The 26,353-nt window shown below is 33.2% G+C and overlaps 1 protein-coding gene and 1 pseudogene across 1 annotated transcript in view; one reads left to right on the top strand and one right to left on the bottom strand.

Annotated features, from left to right (window-relative positions):
* Positions 1-7,790: 7,790 nt before the first annotated feature.
* On the top strand, positions 7,791-7,937 carry LOC145291758 (U2 spliceosomal RNA; annotated as a pseudogene).
* Positions 7,938-14,651: 6,714 nt separating this feature from the next.
* LOC145291336 (myophilin-like) overlaps positions 14,652-26,353 on the bottom strand; it is an 85,573-nt gene continuing 73,871 nt past the window's right edge. Inside the window, exons 2-4 of the mRNA XM_080137093.1 lie at positions 22,417-22,532; positions 18,486-18,690; positions 14,652-17,597 (exon numbers count right to left, since the gene is read on the bottom strand). Of these exons, the coding sequence (XP_079993219.1) occupies positions 17,412-17,597; positions 18,486-18,690; positions 22,417-22,532 (507 nt within the window). The 3' untranslated portion in view covers positions 14,652-17,411. The remainder of the gene's footprint in view (positions 17,598-18,485; positions 18,691-22,416; positions 22,533-26,353) is intronic.

Genomic DNA, 26,353 nt, shown 5'->3' with positions numbered 1-26,353 from the left:
AATGAATGAAAACGATGAAACAATGAATGAAAATAATGAAACAATAAATGAAAATAATGAAACAAGAAATGAAAATTATGAAACAAACAATGAAAATAATGAAACAAGGAATGAAAATAATGAAACAATGAATGAAAATGATGAAACAATGAATGAAAATAATGAAACAATGAATGAAAATGATGAAACAATGAATGAAAATAATGAAACAAACAATGAAAATGATGAAACAATGAATGAAAATGATGAAACATTGAATGAAAATGATGAAACAATGAACGAAAATGATGAAAGAATGAATGAAAATAATGAAACAATGAACGAAAATGATGAAACAATCAATGAAAATAATGAAACAAACAATTAAAATGATGAAACATTGAATGAAAATGATGAAACATTGAATGAAAATGATGAAACAATGAATGAAAATGATGAAACCAGCAATGAAAATAATGAAACAAGGAAGGTAAATGATGAAATATGCAATGAAAATAATGAAATACGCAATGAACATGATAAAAAAACAATGGAAAGTATTAAACAAGCAATGAAAATGATGAAACAATGAATGAAAATGATGAAACATTGAATGAAAATGATGAAACAAGGAATGAAAATGATGAAACAATGAATGAAAATAATGAAACAATGAATGAAAGTAATGAAACAATGAATGAAAATGATGAAACAAGGAATGAAAATAATGAAACAATGAATGAAAATGATGAAACAAGGAATGAAAATAATGAAACAATGAATGAAAAAAATGAAACAATGAATGAAAATAATGAAACAATGAATGAAAATAATGAAATAATGAATGAAAATGATGAAACAATGAATGAAAATGATGAAACGAGGGATGAAAATGATGAAACAATGAATGAAAATAATGAAACAATGAATGAAAATAATGAAACATTGAATGAAAATGATGAAACAATGAATGAAAAAAATGAAACAAACAATGAAAATAATGAAACATTGAATGAAAATGATGAAACAATGAATGAAAATGATGAAACATTGAATGAAAATAATGAAACAATGAATGAAAATGATGAAACAATGAATGAAAATGATGAAACATTGAATGAAAATAATGAAACAATGAATGAAAATGATGAAACAATGAATGAAAATGATGAAACAATGAATGAAAATAATGAAACAAGAAATGAAAATAATGAAACAAGGAATGAAAATAATGAAACAAACAATGAAAATAATGAAACATTGAATGAAAATAATGAAACAATGAATGAAAAAAATGAAACAAACAATGAAAATAATGAAACATTGAATGAAAATGATGAAACAATGAATGAAAATGATGAAACATTGAATGAAAATAATGAAACAATGAATGAAAATGATGAAACAATGAATGAAAATGATGAAACATTGAATGAAAATAATGAAACAATGAATGAAAATGATGAAACAATGAATGAAAATGATGAAACAATGAATGAAAATGATGAAACAATGAATGAAAATGATGAAACAATGAATGAAAATGATGAAACAATGAATGAAAATGATGAAACAATGAATGAAAATGATGAAACAATGAATGAAAATAATGAAACAAGAAATGAAAATAATGAAACAAGGAATGAAAATAATGAAACAAACAATGAAAATGATGAAACAATGAATGAAAATAATGAAACAATGAATGAAAATAATGAAACATTGAATGAAAATGATGAAACATTGAATGAAAATGATGAAACAATGAATGAAAATGATGAAACATTGAATGAAAATAATGAAACAATGAATGAAAATGATGAAACAATGAATGAAAATGATGAAACATTGAATGCAAATAATGAAACCAGCAATGGAAGGCCGTCGTAAGAGTAAAGTAAATCCTATAAACATATTGGATTGACCATATTTATTGTTTCAAATAAAATATCGTCTTGAATATGACGTAATAACTATGAAAAATGTGACACAGCGGTAGGTGGTGATAGGAAAGCCAATACAGAATATCTAGTACAATCAGGCCCCACAAATATGTTTGAGTAACTTCATCGGGATTCCTTAGAGCTCTATAGAGCGCCTCAAGCGATTATCAACAAACAAATCGCTTCTCATAATGAGAAGCTTAAACCTTAGAGGGTGTACTATACAGAACAATATCTCAGCAAAGTAACTCTTGCCCTAGCAGCTCCTTCCGTCAGCTGATGTATTTTTGACTCGTATAAAATGGCAAAACCACTCAAACAAATGTGATGTATATGTCCGCTAGTTTAAGTTTTCTTTTTCATCAAAGGTGATACCGTTAGGTTTTTGTAGTTCTAGCAACAGGGGTAGACGTTTTCCTATATACAGTGTCTGGTATTCCCAAATGGGCACATATCTGGTACTGACCAGACTCAATGTTGCTTAATTTCAGTGATCTAACGAGAACCAATGTGTAAAGGTGATTATGCCGTAATACTAACGTGTGTGATAGTTACATACTAGCATTTCAGCTCGGCGTTTCTCGAGTGTTTGGAGGTGTGTGTTGAGCAGAAAAAAAATGGTAGTAGGAACGCAGGCTCGAACCCGTACCGCAAAGGAGGAAAAGAACGGGAAAAACGTGACGTCTTTGCTGTTACGACCACCGTCAAACCAGAAGTGACGTAGGTTTTAATTAAGGTTAGACAATCGAAAGGAGAGGATAACTTTCGAAAATATCGGCGAACAAAGCGACCCCGCCCCCTGTAGAAAAATGTTCAGTTGAAAGTGAAGATATTAATGTTTTTAGCCAATTTTTCGATATTTGTCGTAGAAAGGTCGAACTTCAAAACAATACTGATCTAGTAAAAATCCGTCGCCTCTGTCGAAAGTTTTAGGCAGACATGCAAACATACATACATACATTTATATATTGATAACTCAAATTTTCGACCCAAACCGATTAAAAAGCTTGCCTTATCTCTGAATACACGTTATGTAAAATTTCAAATGTTTAGACCAGAAATTGTCAGGGTAATTTGGTAGAGACCGAAGCTGTCATTTTTTTTTTTTTTAAATTTGACCCCTATTAATGACCCCTTAAAATTTACTGTTTTGGACTCAAGTTAAGTTATATCCATGTCCAAGGAATCTATATCCAAAATTTCAAGTGTTTAGACCCAAAATTGCCGGAGGAGTTTGGTAGAGTTCTCAAAGGTCAAATCGTTGGACTTTAACCTCTTAACAGGCCAATATCTGGCCGAAAATGGATTACAAACATTTTCCCAAATCTCAGTACTCTGTATATCAAATTTCGTGTCAACTGACAGTATTATTGTGTAGGGAAATGTACACACACACACACACACAGACAGACAGACACTTTCACTTTTATAGATATATAGATATGGAATAGATAAATATCATCCCTATGATAGGGCAACAAATAAAATGTCAAGTATAGCATCATATAAAATAAACATGAAAAAGGACACCAAAGAAACAAACAAAAAAAAAAAACGTGGAACTCAGAAGAAAGATCTGGACATTATAATCAGTAGAGGTTTCTTTGATATCTATCATGGTAGGCTCACGAGATATTGTCCATTCTTATTTCAAGTAGCAAAGTGCAACCAATCAAATACAGGTAAATAAATACAATCAGCCCGAGAAAATATCACTAAGGAAATAAGAATAGTAATGGAGTGCTATTATAAGCTGCACACAAAACGGTTTCTTTAGAGATATTTAACAGAATTCCGAAGACAATGAGCACAGGTTCTGCCACACAAAAGTAGAGAGTATGAGCCTCTTGACATTCAGTAAGATTCTGTTTAGTTTATTCGAAGGTATAATTGAGGTTATGGTTTAGAAATGGATATTCAACAAAACGTCAACAGAAATAATCTGAGATACATTTTATAGACACTTCTGTGTATAATAGGTTAAAGTGTTTTGTTTAACGGCATATCAACCTTTACATTTAATGCCATTTTTCTAAAAAATATTTTTCTTTCGTGAACGAATTTTGAGAACAACAGTTGTACTATTTAATCATAAACAGTTGGAATGGGAAAGATTCATACCTTTCTTAAGTATTTTTATTTTCAATATATTTGCCGCCCAGTGAATGCTGAGAAAATTATCAACATGGGTAGTTCCAAAAGTAAAACCCCTATTTTTTTACTAAAAAGTTGAAGAGCCACAGATATAGGAGTGGTACCATTAAAACAAACGATCTTTTGTTGCCCAGAATTTATTTTTCTACATAGTCACTATCATTCTCAATGTTCTTTGTCCGGAATTAAACGGTGCACGTCTTCTTCTAACGCACGCCTATGACGGGTGTTGCTTTATTATCGACCCACACTTTCAATATCTGCAACAGAAAGATGACCCGTTCGAGGTCATGAATGCATAAGTTCAGTCATCATAACAATAAAATTTTTCATTTTATAAAGCAGAGAATTAGCTTGGCATATAAGCATTAATTTATACTAATCAGTATTTTCTTTGTTATGGAATGTCCTAATAGTTGGTGCCTACAGCAGTGAAATATAGCACACGGCCGAGAGAATGGGTAAATCAATTCTCTTGAAAGCGCACACTAATGGGGTATAAAAATAGCCGGGAAACGGATCCATTGTCATAGCGGTTTTACTAGATAATAGCATTTAAATCTTTCCTAACCAGGTTATTAAAAATAGAACAAAGATCACACAGCAAAAAATAAAGACAGTATAGCTTTATAAAAAATTAATAGTGTAATCATTCTTTCAAAAAATGACAGAGATAAAACTTGCATTTTTCTAGCAAATCAATCATTAAGAACATCGGCAACATTTTCACACGCCTATGAAGACATAATGCCCCGTACATGTATTGGACTCGCAACCTTCAGATTATGAGACTGTGTTTAGAGCATTTTCATTCTAAAACCACATCTTGTCTCATTAATTTGTCCTGGTCACAAGTTGTATCATGTTCGCAAGTGAATAAGATGGGGGAGGGGACAAACGAAGTACGTCAAGGGTCGAAGAGTTTGGCAGCTATTTGGCCGACTCGTCCCGCCTCATGGTGGCGCGAGCAGCTAACTGTGATGCTCTTGTCACGGAACATGATATCATTACTGCTTTGAAGCAGGTCAGCTGCAACAAGTCCCAGGGGCTTGGTGGTCTACCCTACGAATTCTACTTGAGGCTGTCGCCCATGTTGGCCCTATTCTGAAGGATATGTTCAACCATTGGTTTGTTCAGGGCTCCATCCCTGGGCAAGTGACCAAAGGAGTGATCACATTGCTGAGGAAAGGTCAACGGCATGGTGGGGAGGAAGACTTAGACGATTTCAGGCCCTTGACTCTGCTAAACATAGAGTTAAAGATTTTGGCCAAGGTTCTTGCGAATCGGTTGCAGTTGTCATCATTGACTTGGTCGAACAAGACCAGAGCTATGCTGTGGGGGGAGATCGATTCAGGACAATCTTCATCTGATATGCACGATCATAGAGGGGACAGAAGACGACGGCGAGGCCGCGCTGATCAGTTTGGATCAGTCCAAGGCTTTCGATAGGGTGGACCATCAGCTCCTGGGATCTGTGCTGGAGGCCGCCAGATTTAATCCGGACTTCCATAAGTGGATCTTTGTACTGTATAGCAGGGCGATGGTAGCGGTACAGATCAACGGTAAACTGTCAGAGTCTTTTGCCGACTCCCAGTTGGTGCGAGAGGGTTGTCCGCTGTTGCCTCTCTTGTATGCCCTGGCGTTGGAACCCCTCCTTTGCAAATTAAGGGACGAGGTGACTACACCAGTCCTACATGGGATAGCTCTCCTTGGAGGCACACAAGCCACGGTTTCCGCGTTCGCAGATGACGTCACCGTGTTCATGTCTTGCCCCACAGACATTCAAGCGGTCACCGAGGTGCTCACTCAATACGAAGAAGTTACAGGGGCCGTCTTCAATTGCAGTAAGTCAATGGATCTGCGGTTGGGTGCCTGGACTGGAGTAAATTCGCTCCGGGCATCTTCAGTTGGACCGACGGCCTGGTCCAGATCCTCAGTGTGTGGTTTGGACCGGGTCTCCAGCTGAAGAAAAACTGGTCAGAAGTGGAGACCAAGGTCGAATCCTCTGTCAAGACTTGGAATTGAAGGAAATTGTCATTGAAAGGTTGGGCGGAGGCGTGTGCTACATACGTCTGTCTGCTCATCCTTTACCGTCTGTCTGTACTTCCCCTCCCTGCAAAACGACGAACCAGCTTACAGGAGCACCTCGACACACTCTTGTGGAACGAGAGTAAGCATTATGCTTGCAAAGAGGTCTGTGTTCAAAATCTGAGTGAAGGAGGCTTGGGACTTCCCGACAACCTGTACAATGAAGAAACCCGGGTCTACTGCCTGTGCTGTGACGAGGAGATGAGGGAAACAGACAGTCATGCCTTTTACCGCTGCAGCAGGCTCAAGACCCTCCTAGGGTACGTCAATGAGGTAACGGCTCACATCGATGCCAAGTGCTGGCTTGAACTCAACGAGTCATATTTTGTGGAGAACATTGATCCGCCATTGCCTAAGGAGAAAAGAATGGTTTTTCTAGCGATACTAGCAGTAGCGAGGATGGTCATATGGATCACATGCCTCAAGCGAGCCCACATAGGGATATCTGTTCTGGATCGGGATCTGATTGTCTACTTTAAACATCTGCTTAAAGTAAAGATCAGATGAGATTGGAGGAGGTTGCCTCAAGTGGCCTTTGACAAGAGGTGGGTGCATGACACTAGCTTGTGCATCCGACGAGGTGCCAAGTTTGAATTCATGTTACCACCATAAGCATGGTACGCATGGTACTAGGTCCAAGGAGCCCATCCCGCTAGGTTAGACAAATAAAAAGTAAAGAGACTCTTGACTTGTTGTACAAATGAGATCCTGTCCCCCAATTGTTTTTTTTTTTTGGCACTAGAGAACCTTCCGAAGCTAACCTACCATTACCCCTCCCCCCTATCTTTTTGTTTTATCACCTCCTGGTCAACCCCTACTCGAAGGTCGACGTCTACCCCCTTTTTTTTGACAATCTATTTATTTTTCCTCCCTTCACCCGATAAGAATTCTTCCCAATCCCACTAGGGATTTTACTTTTTAAAATTTTTAAATTTTATATTGAAATTTTTTTAATTGTAATTTTTTCTTTAAATGGAATAAATTAAATATGAAGATCAAAGTGTAGTATCTGTTCTGGCAGATACTGCAAGCAAAGACTATATGTGGGGGCAGCCCCACATATAAGACTTGGTCAATGTAGGGGCGACACTTGATACCAATTATCATTATCCAGCTCCCCTACTCCCCGGGGAGTTGGTCCCCATTTCCCCTTCACTCCTCACATTAAAAATTGGCCTTGTGCCTAATTTTCTCGGTGGGGGAGCAAATAAATACCAACCTCACATATAAGACCTTGGTCAATGTAGAGGAAGCCCTTCATACCAATTGTCACTATCCAGCTAGCCTACTCCCTGGGGAGCATGTCCCCATTTCCCCTTCACTCCTCACATAAAAAATCGGCCTTGTGCCTAATTTGTTCAGTGGGGGAGCAAATAAATACCTTTTTCTTGGCCTTTTGGCCAAGATCAAAGTGTAGTATCTGTATCGGCAGATACTGCAAGCAAAGACCATATGTAGGGACAACCCCACATATAAGACCTTGGTCAATGTAGGGGCAACCCTTCATACCAATTGTCACTATCCAGCTCCCCTACTCCTCGGGGAGTTGGTCCCCATTTCCCCTTCACTCCTCACATTAAAAATCGGTCTTGTGCCTTATTTGCTCGGCGGGGGAGCAAATAAATGCCCTCTTCTTGGCCTTTTGGCCAAGATCAAAGTTTAGTATCTGTTCCGGCAGATACTGCACTTAAGATAATTTGTACCAGTCAATGGAGGGGAAACCCTCTATACTGGGACAATTATTATTTTTGGTAACCAGAGTGCCCCCTTTTTGCCTACTTTTAGGGGAGCTGGTTTTTACCTCACATTAAAAACGGCCTTGTGCCTAATTTGCTCAGTGGGGGAGCAAATAAACACCATAAACACCATCTGTTCTTACTACATGCTGTACTTATGTTTGTAACTTTGTGATATAAAGTGGGGGATCACTTTTCTGTATTAATTTAATGTAAAAGGACCACCCACTTTACAACCAGTCAGTCTTAAAGTCATTCAAGTCATTCTCCAGATCATTCAAGTTGTTTTTGAAGGATTCCAGTTATTTTTAAGCATCCAAGTCATTCTTAAGGTCATTCAATTCATCCTTAAGTTCATTAAAGTCATTCTAAGTCATTTACTTTTTATTTTAGTCCATTTTTCGGTCATTTTAGTTTATCTTTAAGAATTTCATATCAATCCTACATTCACGCATTCATTCATTACACGAGAGCACGCGACTAATGGCTATTGGCTTTGATTATTCTAGAAATCTGAAATTAATTATTTGATTTTAAAATTATTTGATGCTAAGCTTGGATCTGTCTATTTAGGCACAAGACCATTTAATATTTTGGTTATATCTGACCATATTATGGGTCTATTTTTGCCGCTGAGGACAATGAAATGCTGTTGCATAAATGTGTGGTCTTCGGTTGTTACCCCGCCTTGTTTCAACACGCTTCCCTTGAAGCCAGTCCACCGTTGGGCGGAATAAACTATATAAATGAGATGTCTTGGATAATTTGTATTTATCTGGCTTAAGCAACACCAGTTTCTAGGCGTGGAATAAGATATCCCCCAGGATATCTTTACATTTCTTTTTCCTGCCGTATCGGAGGAAAAGAGATTTCACTGTTCTCCTGACCTTTCACTGCTTCACTATGACGTCACATTCACCACCGGTAATCTTCGCTGCTTATCTACAATTAAGTAAAAACCTTGGTTACCATAACGCATGAAGGTTCTAGAAGGCAGGCGCAGGCACCACTCACTAATACGATCGTTCAAAGCATCTCACCTTAGGAAGGGGTGAGATTTATGATAATATTTTTACGTGAATAAAATCAAAGTTAGATTGTAAGTTTGTATCTGTTCATATGTTGAGTAAACTCATTATGAACATGCTAGGCGTAAAGATGGATGATGTAGGTTAGGTTTAGTTTGATTTACAAAGGAGGGCAAAGAAGCCTTTTGTGAAAATTCCGATTTTTATCAATAAATTAAAATCATAAATTGATATTTCCAAAATTTCATTTGATTTGGTGTTTTTGAAAGCTTCAATCCTTTGACTTCATTTTAAATTGACGTGGAAAATTAACTTTATTTATCACACACGCATCATCGCAGAACAAAATTCGAAACAATTTCTATTAACAAAACTTTTAAACATAACTGGGAACGACCATTTGAAATTGAATTATTTCAAATCTTCAGGAAATTTTAGTCAATGCTTATTAGCCACTAATTGAGCAATATTATGAATTTCAAGGCCGCCAACCCCCAATATTTCCTCCTGTATCAGAAAACACGCTCTGTGATATACGTATATCTGTACGTGATGTTGCCAAGCTAATCAAAAACCTTGATTCCAGTAAAGCAACTGACCCTGACGGTATTCCAATTATAGTACTCAAAAAACTTAAAACTAAACTAGCGCCCATACTTACAAAACTGTTTAAACGTTGTCTTAAGGAGAATTGCTTCCCATCACCCTGGACAATTTCATCGGTATGCCCTGTATTTAAGAATTCAGGTGATCGCTCATCCCCTCTCAGTACAGGCCAATAAGACTCCTGTGCGTCATGAGTAAGTTGCTGGAATCTGTGTTAAATACAGAAGTAATCAACCATCTCAACAAAAATAACCTTCTTAGTGACACTCAATATGGTTTCCGTTCTGCTAGATCTACAGCAGATGTGCTTACAGTTATATCTCATAGGATTAGCAAATCTCTCGACGGAGGCAACCTTTCTAGGGCAATTGCTCTTGACATATCTAAGGCCTTTGATAGGGTATGGCATAAAGGTTTACTTCACAAGATCTCTAGCTATGGTATAGCTGGAAATATCTTCTCAATTATTAAATCATTTCTTTCTGATAGGTCCATAAGAGTAGTAGTTGAGGGGCAAAAATCAGAAGCTCACAGTATTAATGCTGGTGTCCCTCAGGGGTCCATTCTGGGCCCAATTCTTTTCCTGATCTACATTAATGATCTTCCAAATCACATCCTTACATCATTTGTAGACATTTATGCTGACGACACTACCATTTATGGTAGCACATCTAAGACAGTAAACGACCAAGTTCTCTCCGATTCTCTCTCCTCTGATCTTGAGCACGTAGTACAATGGGGAAAGGAGTGGCTGGTTACTTTTAATGCATCTAAAACCAAGCTTCTCTCTTTACAGCATTAACATTCTGATCCACATCTGGCATCAATTGAAATGAATGGCTCTCGTCTTCAGGAGGCCTCAAGTTTTGACAAGCTTCTGGGCTTGACCATTACTTCTGATCTTAAATGGAACACATACATCTAATCTGTTGCCAAGGCCGCTGGAAAAATGGTGGGATCTTTCTATCGATCCGGTAGATATCTCACTGCTGATGCAATTCTCTATCTATATAAGAGCCAGGTACGTCCAAGGATGGAATACTGTTGCCACATCTGGGTAGGAGCTGCTAGAAAGGACTTGTCCTGCCTTGATAGAGTTCAAAATAGACTTCGTAGCCTCGTAGGAGATGTCCTTTTCTTTTCCCTGCAACCTCTATCTCACAGAAGAGATGTTGCGAGTTTGTCTCTGATGTATCGTTATTTTCATGGAAAGTGTTCGACTGAGCTTCAGTCTATGGTCCCCCCTCGCCAAACTTTCGCAAGAAACACTCGTCTAGTTGAAAACACTATCAATAATTCCCCCCACTCTTTATCTGTGCCTAAACCTAAACGTAGATTCCATGATCAAATCTTCTTTCTTAGATCTGCACGCCTGTGGAATTGTCTTCCGTTTTCCTGCTTTCCGGCTGACTTCAATATGGTGGTGTTAAGTCTAACGTAAATAAGTTGTTGATGAGCTGTTCCATATAAGTTATCAAATTTACCGAATTTTCATTACTAATGATTACTATATTGTCAAATTTCTACTGTACACTCTTTAACCCTTATCCTTGAGTGTCCTCTTGGCCTTGATAATGTGGTGATGCTTGTGTAAAAAAAAATTCTTCTTAAGCGTCAAAATTTGGACATTAGAATCTAAAGTATTTTATGAATTTTTATTAAACTTGGAATAAGAAATTTAGGCATTTGTTGCAACAGGAAATTTGAGTTGATTTTTATCTTATTAAAGAGACCTAAAAGGGGTACACAATTGTTCTGTCCGGGGAAATGATTTCATAATTAACTAACAAAATACTTGTTCTGAGGTGAATATACTGTTACTATACGTGAATGAATAAAAATATTTCACACCTATATTAACATGAAAATGATTTTTGATGATTTAATTCTATGATACAACATATCATTTACCTCTTTGCCTTAAGATTAGACCTTAGCCTTAAGGTCCAGTGTGGTTTTGAGAAGCTAGCGTACTTGGATAAGCGCACATTGGCTTACAAACACTGCATGAACAGCTCTGTCGGCATTCTGTGGGGGATGCATCTCAAGCGATTAGAAATAGTACAAAAGTTTCGATTGATCATAGTATATTTAGTTTATAGTATATCGATTGATCATAGTTTTAATTTAGTTTATAGTATATCGATTGGTCATAGTATATTTAGTTTATAGTATATCGATTGATCATAGTTTCGATTTAGTTTAGATTTCATTAGATTTCCAAACATTAGGAATCATGTACAAGAACATTTATCCTCACAAAAAAATAATTTTAAACATAAATTCATCCAATAGTTAATAAATATCGAAACTTTCGTGAAAATCAGACCATGAGTTGATTTTTGCTAGATTTATTACACACGCGAGTGTTAGTGTGTAAAATTGGAACATAGGAACGTTGTTTTAAGGTGTATATAATGTAAACACGATTAAAAATGTTCATTTTCATTATTTTCGTACGCTGAAAAAATTAAAATCATTAGCACTTTATTTTATTTTATTTTTTTGAATGGTACAAAAGTTACGATGATAATATTAAAGTTGCATCGTGTTAAATCGAAGAGTACATTGTATGTTGGGTTTGGAGGCCCTTAGCGTACTTGCATTATCTGCACACACGCACTGTGTCAGACATTTCCCACACTGGTTCCAAACGGAATAAAGTTGGCACGGCGCCTTTCCACAGGTGGAATTCATTTCACGTCTAATAAAAATATCCAAATCTTTTGCCAACGGATACTCGAGATGCATTATTCTTTGCTATTTTTTCTTCTCAATTTCCTTTTCTTCTTCCATTACATTTTTTATTTACGTCATAACTCCAGTCGAGAATGGAGGTGTGCGGAGGAGAAAGAGAAAGAGAGTAATATGAGTAAATTAAAGAAATAAAACATCTCCTGTTATACTTCTTTTCTCGTTTTTTTGTTGTCTTCAATCCATGATATATTTCCAGTTTGTCTATTTTACGGCATATCAACCCACCTTTTTGTTTTTAAAGATGATTTAATATTGTAGAATTACGGAAACTAGGTTTCTGATACCAACCGATTATCAGGATGGTGGCTTCTTACAAAAAGAATTGCAGCTGATTTCTTTTTCTCGTCTCCTTGTCGTCTTCGTCTTCTTAATAACGATGCTCTTCAAAGTGATTTAAAAAACGCTAACACAAAACTACAAGAAAATATTTAAGATTTTTTTTTGTTATTCTTTTCAAGTATACACTATGCATCATCCCCCATCCATCCAATATAGAGGAATAGGATCGCCGTGACGAAAATGACCACCCTCTCACCCGGATGAGAAAAAAAGAGAAAATATGATCAGTGTTTTCACCACGTCTTATTCTAAACTTCCTGTCCCTAACACGTAATTCGTTTAAACTCTAAAATGATTTTTCCTTTTTTTGACTTCAATTTTTAATTTATGTGAAAAGTTTCCAATCTAAACCCTTATTTTACACACACGCATAAAAAACACAAGTGTAAACTTTGAACAAAACCTTTAAACTTAACTTGGAATTGTAGCTTCACACTTTTCCCAAATGTAATAATGCGTGAATAAACTGAATGTTCTTTCCTCCAAAAACTGTTCACTTTGTTTGGATTGACAATCGTATGGCACTAACCATTTTTGCCGCAACCACCTTTATATGTAATTCCTTGAAAATAAGCTAGTTTCTTTTTACTGATAGCTGATGAAAATTGCGGGCTCACCGGATTCCAGAGTATTATTAATCCTTTAAACACTGGCGGCCGAAACAAATTAGCATTTTTGGAAAGAAGTGATAATGGTCGATAGAACTGGGGAAAATCAATTTATATATCTATGTAAACTAGCTGTCAGCCCGGAGTTACCCGGTCGTACAATAAGCTTAAACATGATATTTTTATTTATGCAAATTGCGTATGCATTATTATAGAATCATTCCTCTTCTGATTAGTTTATATTACAAAGAATAATTTTACCGGTGGACTAATTCGCAAAAAAATAAAATAATAATAATGATAATGTCGTTCATCAAATTCCGTCTGTGTTTGTTTACAATATTACGTCAGCTGATATTTGGGCTTGACGATGAATGCCCTGGAAAAGTAATTTCTAATTAATATTTAGTTTTAAAATATGCAAATAATGAAATGATTTGGGGCGATTTTTGATGGCACCTTTTATCATAAATTGAACTCATTAATAAAAAAAATTAAATGGTGAGGTACACCCTGGTTTGAACAGGGGATTATTTGATCGAATGCTCTCCCACTAAGCTGTATCTCTAGATTATAATAATTATGTTTGATTTTTTTAAGAAGAACTGGTTTTCTGAGATACTGCCAGAGATACAAATTAGCTGTGTGTGAAGTTTGCTAAGGATAGGTTCAGCCGTTTCAGAACCTTTTAAGGAAGGAACTCACACACAAAAAGTGACATTTATATATATATATATATATATATATATATATATATATATATATATATATATATATATATATATATATAATGTGTGTGTGTGTGGATCACTAAAATTTTCCGAGTATTTTAACATGTAACGAACGCAAACACTAATATTCTGAAATGACAATTACACAAGATTTAAGTAAAAGATAATGAAATAGTATTATGAAAAATAATCCTACATATGGATTGATCATCTGATTTGCAGAAACTGTTAATAAACAATGAAAATATTATAGGAAAAAACATTAAATGAATCTAAGGGAAGTGAAACTGCCAGGGTAAATACGTAAAAAGAAAATCGCTTCCGCTTCAAGATAGTCAAGGAGCATAGAAAGATCGAGGAGGGAGGGAGGGAGAGAGAGAGAGAGAGAGAGAGAGAGAGAGAGAGAGAGAGAGAGAGAGAGAGAGAGAGAGAGAGAGAGAGAGAGATCGCCCTCTAAACCGCCAATGAAAAGGTAGAAATAAGAAACAATTGTTGCGAGACAGCCAAGTGATTTGCAACGGTTATCGAAAGAAAGGCGAGTACTAGAAATCCGAGGAGATGATTGCTACTGAGATTCCAGGGAGCAACACCTGTTGTTATTACTAAGATATCACTGGCGATGATTCGTGTGTGAACTCCTAATGAGCAAATATTAATAACATGTAAATAATAATAAAACAAATGATTGTTTACATAAATTTATTTTTGCTCAAACATTACATTTTGAATTTAAAGCAACAGAAAATAATGTCTACAAGAACTTTTCTTCTTTTTGTTTTTTCGTTGTTTCGAAATTCCCGAAAAGAGTAAGTGGATAAACTTATATTTTCCCGAATTAATTGATTCTTAAAAAGCTTGTGTTGCACAAAGAAGAAATTTAAAAAAATCGCGTTTAATGGGGTTCATAACGTATAGGAAATATCATTTAGTGAATCCAAAATGGTGGAAAATCTAAGGCGATAATAATAACAACATGATGTCACACTCGATTATATCACTTTTTATTAAGTTGAATTATAAATTCAACGATTAATTAAACAATAAGAATATTTTAATTAATTAAATTATAATTTTTGATTAAACCTCAAAAGAAAAAAAAATCATGAACATTCCTATTGTGCACAGCAGCAGTAGTTTCTTTTACCACCGGAATTAATCACATGATGCACCCTGGGTTTTTAACCAACCTGCAGTTAGTGACAGGGCAACAAGCTTATGAGCAAAGAGGATTTACCTGTATTCGACTAGGTGGATCGGTACATTAACCCTTTACCATGCAGTTGACTAAGCGAGAAATAAGTATATTCCCTATTATTAATGTTATAGTTTGTATAGTTTGTGCATATGTTGCCATTTTGTTTCCTTTCGATCTAGTAATAAATTTACTACATGAAAATTTGTTATTAACATTTTGTACATCGTTTAAGTGAAACTGCGCCGTAGAAGCGTCACTGAACAATACATTTTAAGAGCTAGTTTGTTTACCGAAGTACATATGTAATTATCAAATTTCATCGCAATATAACTATCTATCAATACTCCTGAAAATTTTTTTTGTGTATATATATATTAGAAACCCTTTTTCTTATTTATTTAAAAAGAAAATACAACTTTGTTATATGCAGGGTGATCCCCCCCCACAAAAAGACAAAAGCTAAATGAAGGCCATCTAGAACATATGCTGTAAAACGGAGAAAAAAAGGCCAAAGACCCTTGTGTTTTGATGTGATGTTTTGAATATAATAAACTAGTTATGACCAAAGTTTCATTTCATTCGGACAAAACACTAAGAAACGGGGCCTAATTAGAGTTGGGGCCCGTTTTTTGGGTCGCCCTGTATGAGTCGTGGAATTGCATTCATCTGCAAAAGATCTAACTAATTTGCGTATTTTTTTTTAAACATTCATTTTAATTAATTCCTTATTAGTTTTTTTTTGTTTTCTTACGAGATGACCATCTTTCGTTAACAATTACGTGTAATTATATTCATGCAGATATTCTACATAATTTATACTTGCGTAATATATTTCGTAAAAAGTTTATAGTAAACACAAACCTCTTTTCATATGTATTTATGTATGCGTATATGTATTTGTCTAAAGAAAATTGTCTACTAAACTCCTCGGTCAGTTTTTTGTCTACAAACATGGAACTTAATATGTAGGGTATTCGAACCCATGCTAAACTTTATATTTGGGTTTTTGAAAATTAAAAAAAAAAATGGAATCTACCAGGTGAAGGCCGAACGACGACATTACGAATATGCATGTGCAATGTAATAGCTATTGGTTCATGTTTTAATTTTTAGCCTTGCAGCAAACATGTCTTTACAGCTGAGGCATTAACGTCAAAGAAAAAAAGTAATTGTAATCTAAACATTTTGGTTTCGATTCTCGCTGGTGGCGCACGAGTCATTTTTATTTTTAACTTTTCAAATCATTACTATATGTTAGGTTCAATATAATACAATAATAAATATGAAATCTGCATTAATCAAAATATCATATTTTAGCGTATTTTGCAACCGGGCAATGCCGGACGGTCTGCTAATACAAAATTAAAGCAAGTTACGTTTATTTTTTGAAACATGCTTAACCGATTAGACTTATTTGAAATAAATGATGTTTTCTTATACGAAGAATACTTGTGAAGTTTAGCTTCAGGATTGAAGTTAGGGTTGAGTAGTTACTACCTTTTTATAAAAATTAAACAGCTTATTTATTTAAAGCGAATAGTCAATAGATACATCGCGTTATGTGTAAGCGTTAACACTTAACACTTACAGATTACTAGCTGTTGTCGACTAAAATTCTAGGAACAATATTGACTCTGCAAAACAGCCTGGTTCTGCAATTTTAACCTTGTTTAGTCACAAGGTCACAACTAACACTCTGAATGAATAGGTTGATTAGTACAAAAATATATAATAATTCAGTTTTACATTCAATTTTATTAAAAATATACGGCGGATACTGATCAGTTTTAGGGCAAGGTTATGGGATTTACTTTAAGTAACATTTTTCTGTAATTGCATCTTAATGTGTAAGACAGTTATTTAACATATTCTGTATAGATGCACATCATTTGTCACGTGTCTATTTTTGAGTTTTATGGTGTTTCAAAATTGAGTTTCGTCAATCATTTTAATTTTTTTATTTTTACAATCTTTAACTTTGCTTTGTTTAATTGTAGTAACAAAACGATACACGATGTATTTAAACCAATAGTTACACATCGAATGAATATGTATTTTAAATATAATTAGATTATTTTCAAGCATTTTAATGTTCTCCATCAACACAAAAAAGAAGCAAAAATTAAAAAGAAAAATGAAAAAAGAAAACGAAATGTTTGTAATATATCAACTAATTGCAAGATGGCCGCCCCTGGAAGGAGGCGATGGAATATTTTTTAATTTTTCATTTAATTATATTTTCTTTTATCAATCTGCGATCATTCTTTGTTTTCCCATATTGACGCCTGCTTGACTGGCTCCCTGGTTACTTCCATATTGAAGACTGATGACGTGTTTTCCAGCTTCCAATTGCTCGTCAGTGAACTCTCGTACATTCTCCTCAGCCATTTTGGGACCGAGAATTGGGCCGTTAAAATCGGGTTTTGTCTGGGCCTAAAAAGATAACGAGGATTTAAAAAAAAAATTTGTCACAAAATATTCAATGCAGAAAATATAGTTTTAATCTCTGTTTTAAAACAGTTAGGTATTTCTGATGTATTTAAAAGAGTTATTGAGGCATAATATGAACACAATCTCCTATTTTAAAATTCAAATATTTTAGATTGGATTAAATTTGATCCATAGTAATTAGTTACGAATTAATCAAATTCTCTGCATTTCAATTAAAAACTCCTCATCTTCACAAGTCTTAAAATTTAGACATTTTCTAGAATCAACATCATGTAATTGATTTGAATTATAATAAAGATTCCAAGATTTATAGTTAGTAACATTAGGTGTCGTTTTAATATTTGTATAATATTTTGATATGTGCATACAATTATTGAAAACTTAATTTTACATGTCCAGATATTTTTATAGTATTCATAAACTAACGGAACATTTGAGTATCTTTTAACTCCTGCAGTAAGATGTTTGTTTTGGCCTCATCAACTCTTGTCATGAAGAACTCTTCAGATACCGAATGTAATAAATTTGTAATAGAAATTATGATGCTGAAAACTTATATTATTCATGCGATTTCATCCGAAATTTCAAGCGACATTTATGCCAAACTCGGTGACATTCCACATAATATGCTTGTAAGGGTTTGCTTAAAAGAATATAAATTTACAACAGAAATAAATTGATGCGTGTATGGAATTAGATAGAAAGCATGAGGCGACAACTTTGTAAAATGTTAACATTAAAAGCATGAAGTGTTCATTATTGCCAATATTTTGACCTCATCACTGATGTTATGAATTCCGCTGCAGACATACAATAAATGATAAAATAAGTAGCCAAAAAAAAAAAAAAAAATCTGTAGAATAAACTTACGATTCTTCCAATGGCGAAAAGACACAGAGTTACTTGAGGAATATTTTTGCGTTCGAACAGGTCAACCGTTTGGAAGGTCTCGGTTTCAGGGACGCCATATTTCTTGAGGGCCGCCTGGAATCGTTCCAGGTTCTGCATCATCACAAAACTAGAACCTTTCCTTTCAATCTTCTTCACAGAACCTGGTGCGAGTTTGTTGATAAAGCTAACAACGAAACGTTTCAAAATAGAAACAAATAAATCTTTATATGAGAATAAAGTTGAAATGTCAGGAATAATGTCATAGGTCAATATGTATTCTCCAAGATTTTAAGTCATAATGCGAAATCATGTTGAAAGAAAATTGTAATAACGACATTAAACAGTAGTTATATTTTCAGATGTACACCCCCCCACACACGTACATATATACATAAGGTTCGTTAGCTTTGTTTGTTGGTTTGTCTGTTGGTTTGCATTTGTTTGTTGCTTTGTTTGTTGGTTTGTCTGTTGGTTTGCATTTGTTTGTTGCTTTGTTTGTTGGTTTGTCTGGATTTCAAATAGCATTTCATTACTCTATTATACTTAATCTGTTAATAGTATTTTCGCTGGTGTGTCATGCTTCAGTTTGAAATAGTATTTTCATTGCTAATCTCGCATATTGAATGGATACAACTAATTTTAGAAGCGTCTACGCATCTCTATAACAACCCCTGTCCGTTTTTCTGTCTGTTATCCATAAGTTTTACATAGCATTTTCGCCCATTTATTACGCTTAATTTTAAAATGACATTTTTTCAGTCTGCTACGCTTAAGTTTTAAATAGCGTGTTCTGTCTTCTATCAGCCTTAATTTTGACATGACATGTTCGTTCGTCTGTAACATTTATTCAATCATAAATATTACTTTCAAATTCTCATACGGGAGAGTCATCTGAAAATAAAAGTAAAGGTAAACGATTAATAGACCAAAACGGGCGAGTACCCCAGCGTGACTCAAGTTTAATGGGATTTTAGATGGACAGAGTAAAATCAAATACTACACACAGTAGCACTCCGGTGTAAGTGAATGTGCCTGGCACAATCTCAGTCCTAGCAGGATGTGCTGCCTCACCCAAGTCGTCTTCTATCCTGGAAATACAGTCCAGCTCAACCAGTCCAGAAAGTCAATGGCAAAAAGTAGCAACGCAGCAATCTCAATTCTGACAGGTCAACAGCTGTAACAGATACCGGTAGGAAAGAGAAGCAATGCGAAAACATCGATCGCATTTATGACCAGATGAGTGCAGTTGTCTATTGTACCAAGTACGCAAAATAAATTTTGTTGAACATCGTCAAGTTTATGGTTGGGTACATGGGAAGAGCTCTAGCAAAGGACTATTTCATTGCTGACACCAACAAAAAAGGATTCACTTTACTTAACAAAAAAGTCATGATTGAGCCCCTTTTGAAAGCTGAAAAACTGTATTCCATCTGTCGCAGGATTCTCAACATCTCCAGAGAATAGGAAAGATGACTAGTTAGAACTTAAGGTGGAAGCACATAAGGCTCAAACTTGAGTATCTGGCCAGAAGATGCAACATCGTTTCCATACTTGGCACTCTCTTATACGTGGGAATTCAACAGTTGGGTGCAGTATTCAGCTAATATGGTGCCATTGCGATAAACCATTCCTGTGTTATGTCTGTAAAATGTAATGATAGGAAATACACCAACAGAATAGGCGTTGACCGCGAAGTATTTGACTCGATTTTGGCATTGCTCAGGTTTGAGTCCTAGATCTAATTGTTTATGTAAATTATTTAATTCAGTTATGTAAATTAATTATTTAATTTAATAATGTAATTTAATTATTTATCTCAATTATATAATTCAATTATTTAATTTAATTATTAAATTATTTAATTAGTTAATTTAATTCAATCTTTTAATTCAATTATAAAATTTAATTATACAATTCAATTATTAAATTAAATTATTTAATAAAATTATTCAATTATTTAATTCAATTATTTAATTTAACTATTTAATCCATCATTTTATAAAATTATTTAATTCATTTATTTAATTTATTCTTTAATAAAAGTATTTAATTCAGTTATTTAATTCAATTACTCAAAACATATATGTAATTCAACAAAAATTTAATTCAGTTATTCAATACAATTATAATTTTCAGTTATTTAATTCAATTTATTATTTAATTATTTGATTCAATTATTTATTAAATTATTTCATTAAATTATTTTATTCAATTAGTAAATTCAATTAAGTAATTCAATTATTTTATTAAGTTAATAATTTCACTTATTTAATTAAATTTTTAAGTAAATTATTTAATTAAATTTATTTAATTTAATTATTAAATTAAATAAATTTATTTTTATTTTAATTGAGTAATTTAATCTTATTATTTGATTCAATTATTTATTTTAATTATTTTATCTAATTAATTAAATCCTTTACTTAATTTAATTCAATTATTTAAATCTAACTATTTAAATATAATTATCTAATTCAATTATTTAATTTAACTATTTGATTTTATTATTTAATTTAATTATTTAATTATTTAATTTAATAGTTTACTTTATTATTTTATTCATTTATTTAATTCAATTATTTTATTTATATATTTAATTGATATATTTAATTTATGTTTTAATTCAATGTTTTAATTCACTTATTTTATTTAAATATTAAATTTTATTAATTAATTTTAATTGTGTAAGTTAACGATTTTATTCAATTATTTAAATTTAATTTTTTTATTTTATTTTTTCTAATATTTTAAAACAATTATTTTATTCAATTATTTAGTTCACTTATTTGTTTTTAATTATTTAATGCTGAATTTAATTATTTTGGTGTATGTACTTCACTTCCTTAATATCATGAACTATTTATTTATCGAGTATATTTTCCCTTAATTAATTTTATGCACTAGTTTTTCGATCCTTATACGGGTTTGAAATATTTTTAATAAATATGCGCAAGGCGGCATGTTTAGTAGGTTACATAATTGCAATACATGCGGAAAATGGAAAAGAAACCACAAAAAATGGAAAATATTCTTGGTTTATGGTATTGACCATCCAGAATTTGATTCTTTCATTTTGAAAAGTTAGTAATCTTTAAACGAAAGTTCATTCTGAGAATGTGTGTCCAGGATTGGAACAACTGGTGCGTAGGTTTTTATGTTCAATATTAAAGCAGATTGGCATTTGGAAATGCCAATCTGCTTTAGCACCGGTACCACAAAGAACATCATTATCTATACATATTCCGGTAGAGGTGCAAAGGAATTTAGTTGGTTTTCGGTAGTTCTCATGATAGCGTTTGATCAGACTTGTGTTTAGATTTGGTCAGATTAAGAGTTCTGATTGCAACTCTGCTAAAGAAACTCTGTCAAAGAAAAGAAGTATCATTAATACCCTCAAAAACTAATACTGTGTTTATTGGTTTAAAATGAAGTCATAATTTTGCTTGGAGGGACAATCTTGACTGAGACCAAAAAATTACTGCGGCTGGTGTTGGAATCGAATATTGATGTTGGATCGGCTCAATGAGCGGATATCCACTTCCTGTGCGTTGAACACACGTTTACATTTTGTAATGTTGGTATTTTTTAATTCTTCAAACTTTACTGTTACCCATATGTGCATAACACCAGAGTCTGCTTCATCTCATATATAAGGCAGGTAGGTACTACCACTCGGGTTTAGAATGCAGCGTGGATTAATAGTAAATAAATAGTGACACCACACTGTAGTTTAAGGTATTACTCAAAACCATCAAACATGTGGACAACAATCGAAAACGTACAAGTAAGGATAAATACCCATGCAGTAGAAAAAGGTCAGCGAGTAAAAAGTGCATGCACCAGTGACCAAATGTAGAATCAAAGTATAATTACAAAGTCTACGACTATATTTATGAATGTAATAACTCACTCGCACAATATGATGCCGTCTTTCAAGACATCTTCGTAAGGTTTCTTCCGGTCAATTGGTTGTCCAAGAATAGCCTCAACCCAGTCAAGGGCCTCTTTTTCTTTCTCGTGGTCTCTCTGCGTGAAAAGAAGAAAATATATATATGTATATATCATTGAGAATAGTATTAAAATATACTTATGGCATGAAAACTATCCAGAACCTTTGCGTTACCAAGGTAGCCAATTTATTTAAGCAGCAATGCGCACTAAATAAATCTTCTCTTGCAAAAGGACATAGAATATATATATATATATATATATATATATATATATATATATATATATATATATATATATATTACCATTTTGTATATGATACATAGTTACGGTTTTGTAACTAGAGAAACTTGATAGTCATTTTAGATATTCAAATATTGATGGTTTGGTTTTGTATAAGTATAGTCATATTTTAGTAACTTGAAAAAAAAACAAAACTTTATTATTCTAGTTTTTCTATACGTATCTTTCAAGCATGTGATCATACAACAGTTTCCCACTATTTCATGTGCATTTTATTGCACTCTGCAACATGTTTACAGATGATCGTGTTGGATCAAAGTAGCAGTCTTCATATAGAATTTCCTATTAAGTATTACTTACTATTACCTACTAATTCTACCAAACACTTTGATATGAATCAAAAAGACAAGCAATGTCCATAAATAACTGATTATCATTGTTGTGGGGACTCACTCATGCACAAAAGATGAACTCTTCCGAACTGTATAAGTAGACCGGGACGTAGGACTCTCAGCGGTGGTCTGCACATTCTACGACAGTTGCTCTTTGTATATTCTGTTCTTATTCTCAATACAATTTACCCTTTCTAACCACATTCCTTCATAGGCTACAACGATCATTTAAAGAAAATATGGTGTATTCGTTGTTTTAGAATTATTCTGGTCGTTTGTTATGTTAATATGAATGTGTAAATATACGAAGAAGTAAGCATTTATATATATATATATATATATATATATATATATATATATATATGTGTGTGTGTGTGTGTGTGTGTGTGTGTGTGTGTTTTATCTTGGTTATGTGTATTAATTTATCATAAGATTTGTTAAGGCTGTGATGGATCCTGATCAAAAAGGATTGTATCTGCTTTTTGTTACTATATCACGATTGTGAATATTGTAACGATTGTGAATATTGTAACGGTTATGAATATTGTAACGATTGTCAATATTGTAACGATTGTCAATAGTGTAACAGTTGTGAATATTGTAACGATTATGAATATTGTAACGAGTGTGAATATTGTAACGATTATAGATATTGTAACGATTATGAATATTGTAATGATTTTTAATATTGTAACGGTTGTGAATATTGTAACGATTTTGAATATTGTAATGATTGTGAATATTGTAACAGTTGTGAATATTGTAACGATTTTGAATATTGTAACGATTGTGAATATTGTAACGATTGTGAATATTGTAACGGTTGTGAATATTGTAACGATTATGAATATTTTTACAATTGTGACTATTGTAACGATTATGAATATTGTTACGATTGTGAATATTGTAACGATTGTGAATATTGTAACGGTTGTAAATATTGTAACGATTATGAATATTGTTACGATTGTGAATATTGTAACGGTTGTAAATATTGTAACGATTATGAATATTGTAACGGTTGTAAATATTGTAACGATTGTGGATATTGTAACGATTATGAATATTGCAACGATCCATGTTGAGTTCAAACCCTATCTGGTGTATTGTGTTAATTAGCATTGATAAGGTTGGGAAAATTATGAACGAACAATATTTCTACAACTATGGATAAAATAACAACTCCTGTCCAATTCAGCATATACAATGACTTGCTCACAATAAACAATTCATTTCTACCTTAGACATACTTCAACCAATTTGTTTTAAAATGATTCATTTGATTAAGAAGTGATCAAACTATTTTCCAATCGATGAGATAATCTTTCTAAATATGAAATTTGGTATGATTATGTCCTTATATTTTTATATATAGTGTACATTTCTAAACTATTGAACCGATCATTATAAATTATGGAATATATATAATTTAGGAAACACGGCGAATTGAATGGAAATCTTATTTTTATTGTAAATTTCACCATTTGGGATGTGTCTCTCCAAATCCGCCCCTCCCGCTAAATTAGATAAAGAAGATAAAAAAAAAAAAACACTTTTAATAGAGTAAAATAAAAAAGACAAGCAATTTTGCGTTAACTTATATAAAAGGCATTAAATTGAGTTAGTGCTTATATAAGCGCCAATAATATCTATGTGTGTGGTGAACTCCTAAACTAATGATCTTATGAATTATGGAATAAAGTTTCCGGGCAACACGGTGAGTAACGAGGGACGAGTATTTTTAAAAATAAATTTTAGGGGATTTCTCCGAAACTAAATACTAACTATCCTCCTATAAAAAAAGAGAAAAGTTAAAATTCAAAAGTAATGCTTAACATGTTGCTTATACATGTCCTGGGATTAGTATTTATCTTTTTAGTTATTTTTTAACTATCAATACATTTTGAACATTTTTCTGTAAAAGTATATTGTTAATTGATCGTTTTATAATTACATACATAATGCACCTTCGGGGTAGTTAGGGCATCATATGCCTCACGGCAGGATCAGTAAACGAGCCATATAGCTTTTAGCAGGAATCCTGCATTTGCAACGTTCTGCCAAAGAAGACTTAGCTAAAAAAAAAAAAAACCATTTCAGAGGTGCTTAAATGTGTTAATGTATAAAACAGAGTCGATAGGGTACAAATAGGTGACTGTTTGTCAACTTTTATTCGAGCAGCCGACTTTTTTTTCGCACCCCGGTGTGCAGACGGAAGGAAATCATCGGCTGATGCGTAAAAATAGAAGACGGAGATAAATCAGCCCTGAAAATAATGAAGATAAATAATAAAAAAGAAAAGAATGAGCATTTCAAGATGGCGTAATACTTGTGATCGACATTGCGTTTCGACGTGTGACATCTGATATGGAGCCAACGCAGTTTTTCTTGCCACTGAAATCGGTTATCAACATGCCAACACTCAAGCGAATCTCTTACAATACAATAGAATACACGACATTGTCTTTTAGTGTTCTCTCTGTTCTTAAAGCGATTATTATACCAAAGCCAAATGACTCAACGTTCATTTCTCTAGGCTTTCAGCATATACTTTAATGCATGCTAAACTATTCCTTAGTTTTGTGATTAAGATATGTTGGCAGAAATATTTTAATGTTTTAAATTAGTCGTAATTCACTTAGCAACTGGCAATCGCATATTAAATTTCTGCCTATCAGTCACACTGATTTTAACTATATGTTGTTTAACATTCTTCTCTTATTAAATACTGTGTCTGTCATCCTCGCTTCCGTTACACACAAACATCTCCCCTCACTCGAAGTTGTCTCTCTTTTTTTCTCTCTGTAGATTATAAAAACCTAAAATAGAAATACTTTATTATTGATATCAAAAGAAAATATCAGCAAGAGTAATAATACTATCAAATACGTAGTTGAAAGAGGACAGTTGAAGAAGGACAGTGAAGAAATAAAGAGAAAAAAAAACTAAGTTTAGATTTTAGTTTTTTATTTTATTTAATTAAACTAGCTTTCCATTAGTTCACTTTTTCTGAGTAAAAAAAAAATTGCACGCGGTTTTCATATATATATTATTTTATTCAATTTAGGCAAACAAAATTACCGGAAGTCGCTAGTTTTAATTGAGCATTATCAACAACTTTGTTGAAATTCAATGGTTTTTTTACTTTTGGGTATTACTAACCTGGGATATATATATATATATATATATATATATATATATATATATATATATATATATATATATATATAAATATATATATATATATAAATATATATATATATA

Source organism: Euprymna scolopes, chromosome 12 (assembly GCF_053919585.1).
Source record: "Euprymna scolopes isolate OS-2025 chromosome 12, ASM5391958v1, whole genome shotgun sequence".
Lineage (NCBI taxonomy): Eukaryota > Metazoa > Mollusca > Cephalopoda > Sepiida > Sepiolidae > Euprymna > Euprymna scolopes.
The sequence above is the reverse complement of the archived record's forward strand: the minus strand, read 5'-3'. Positions and strand labels throughout refer to the sequence as shown.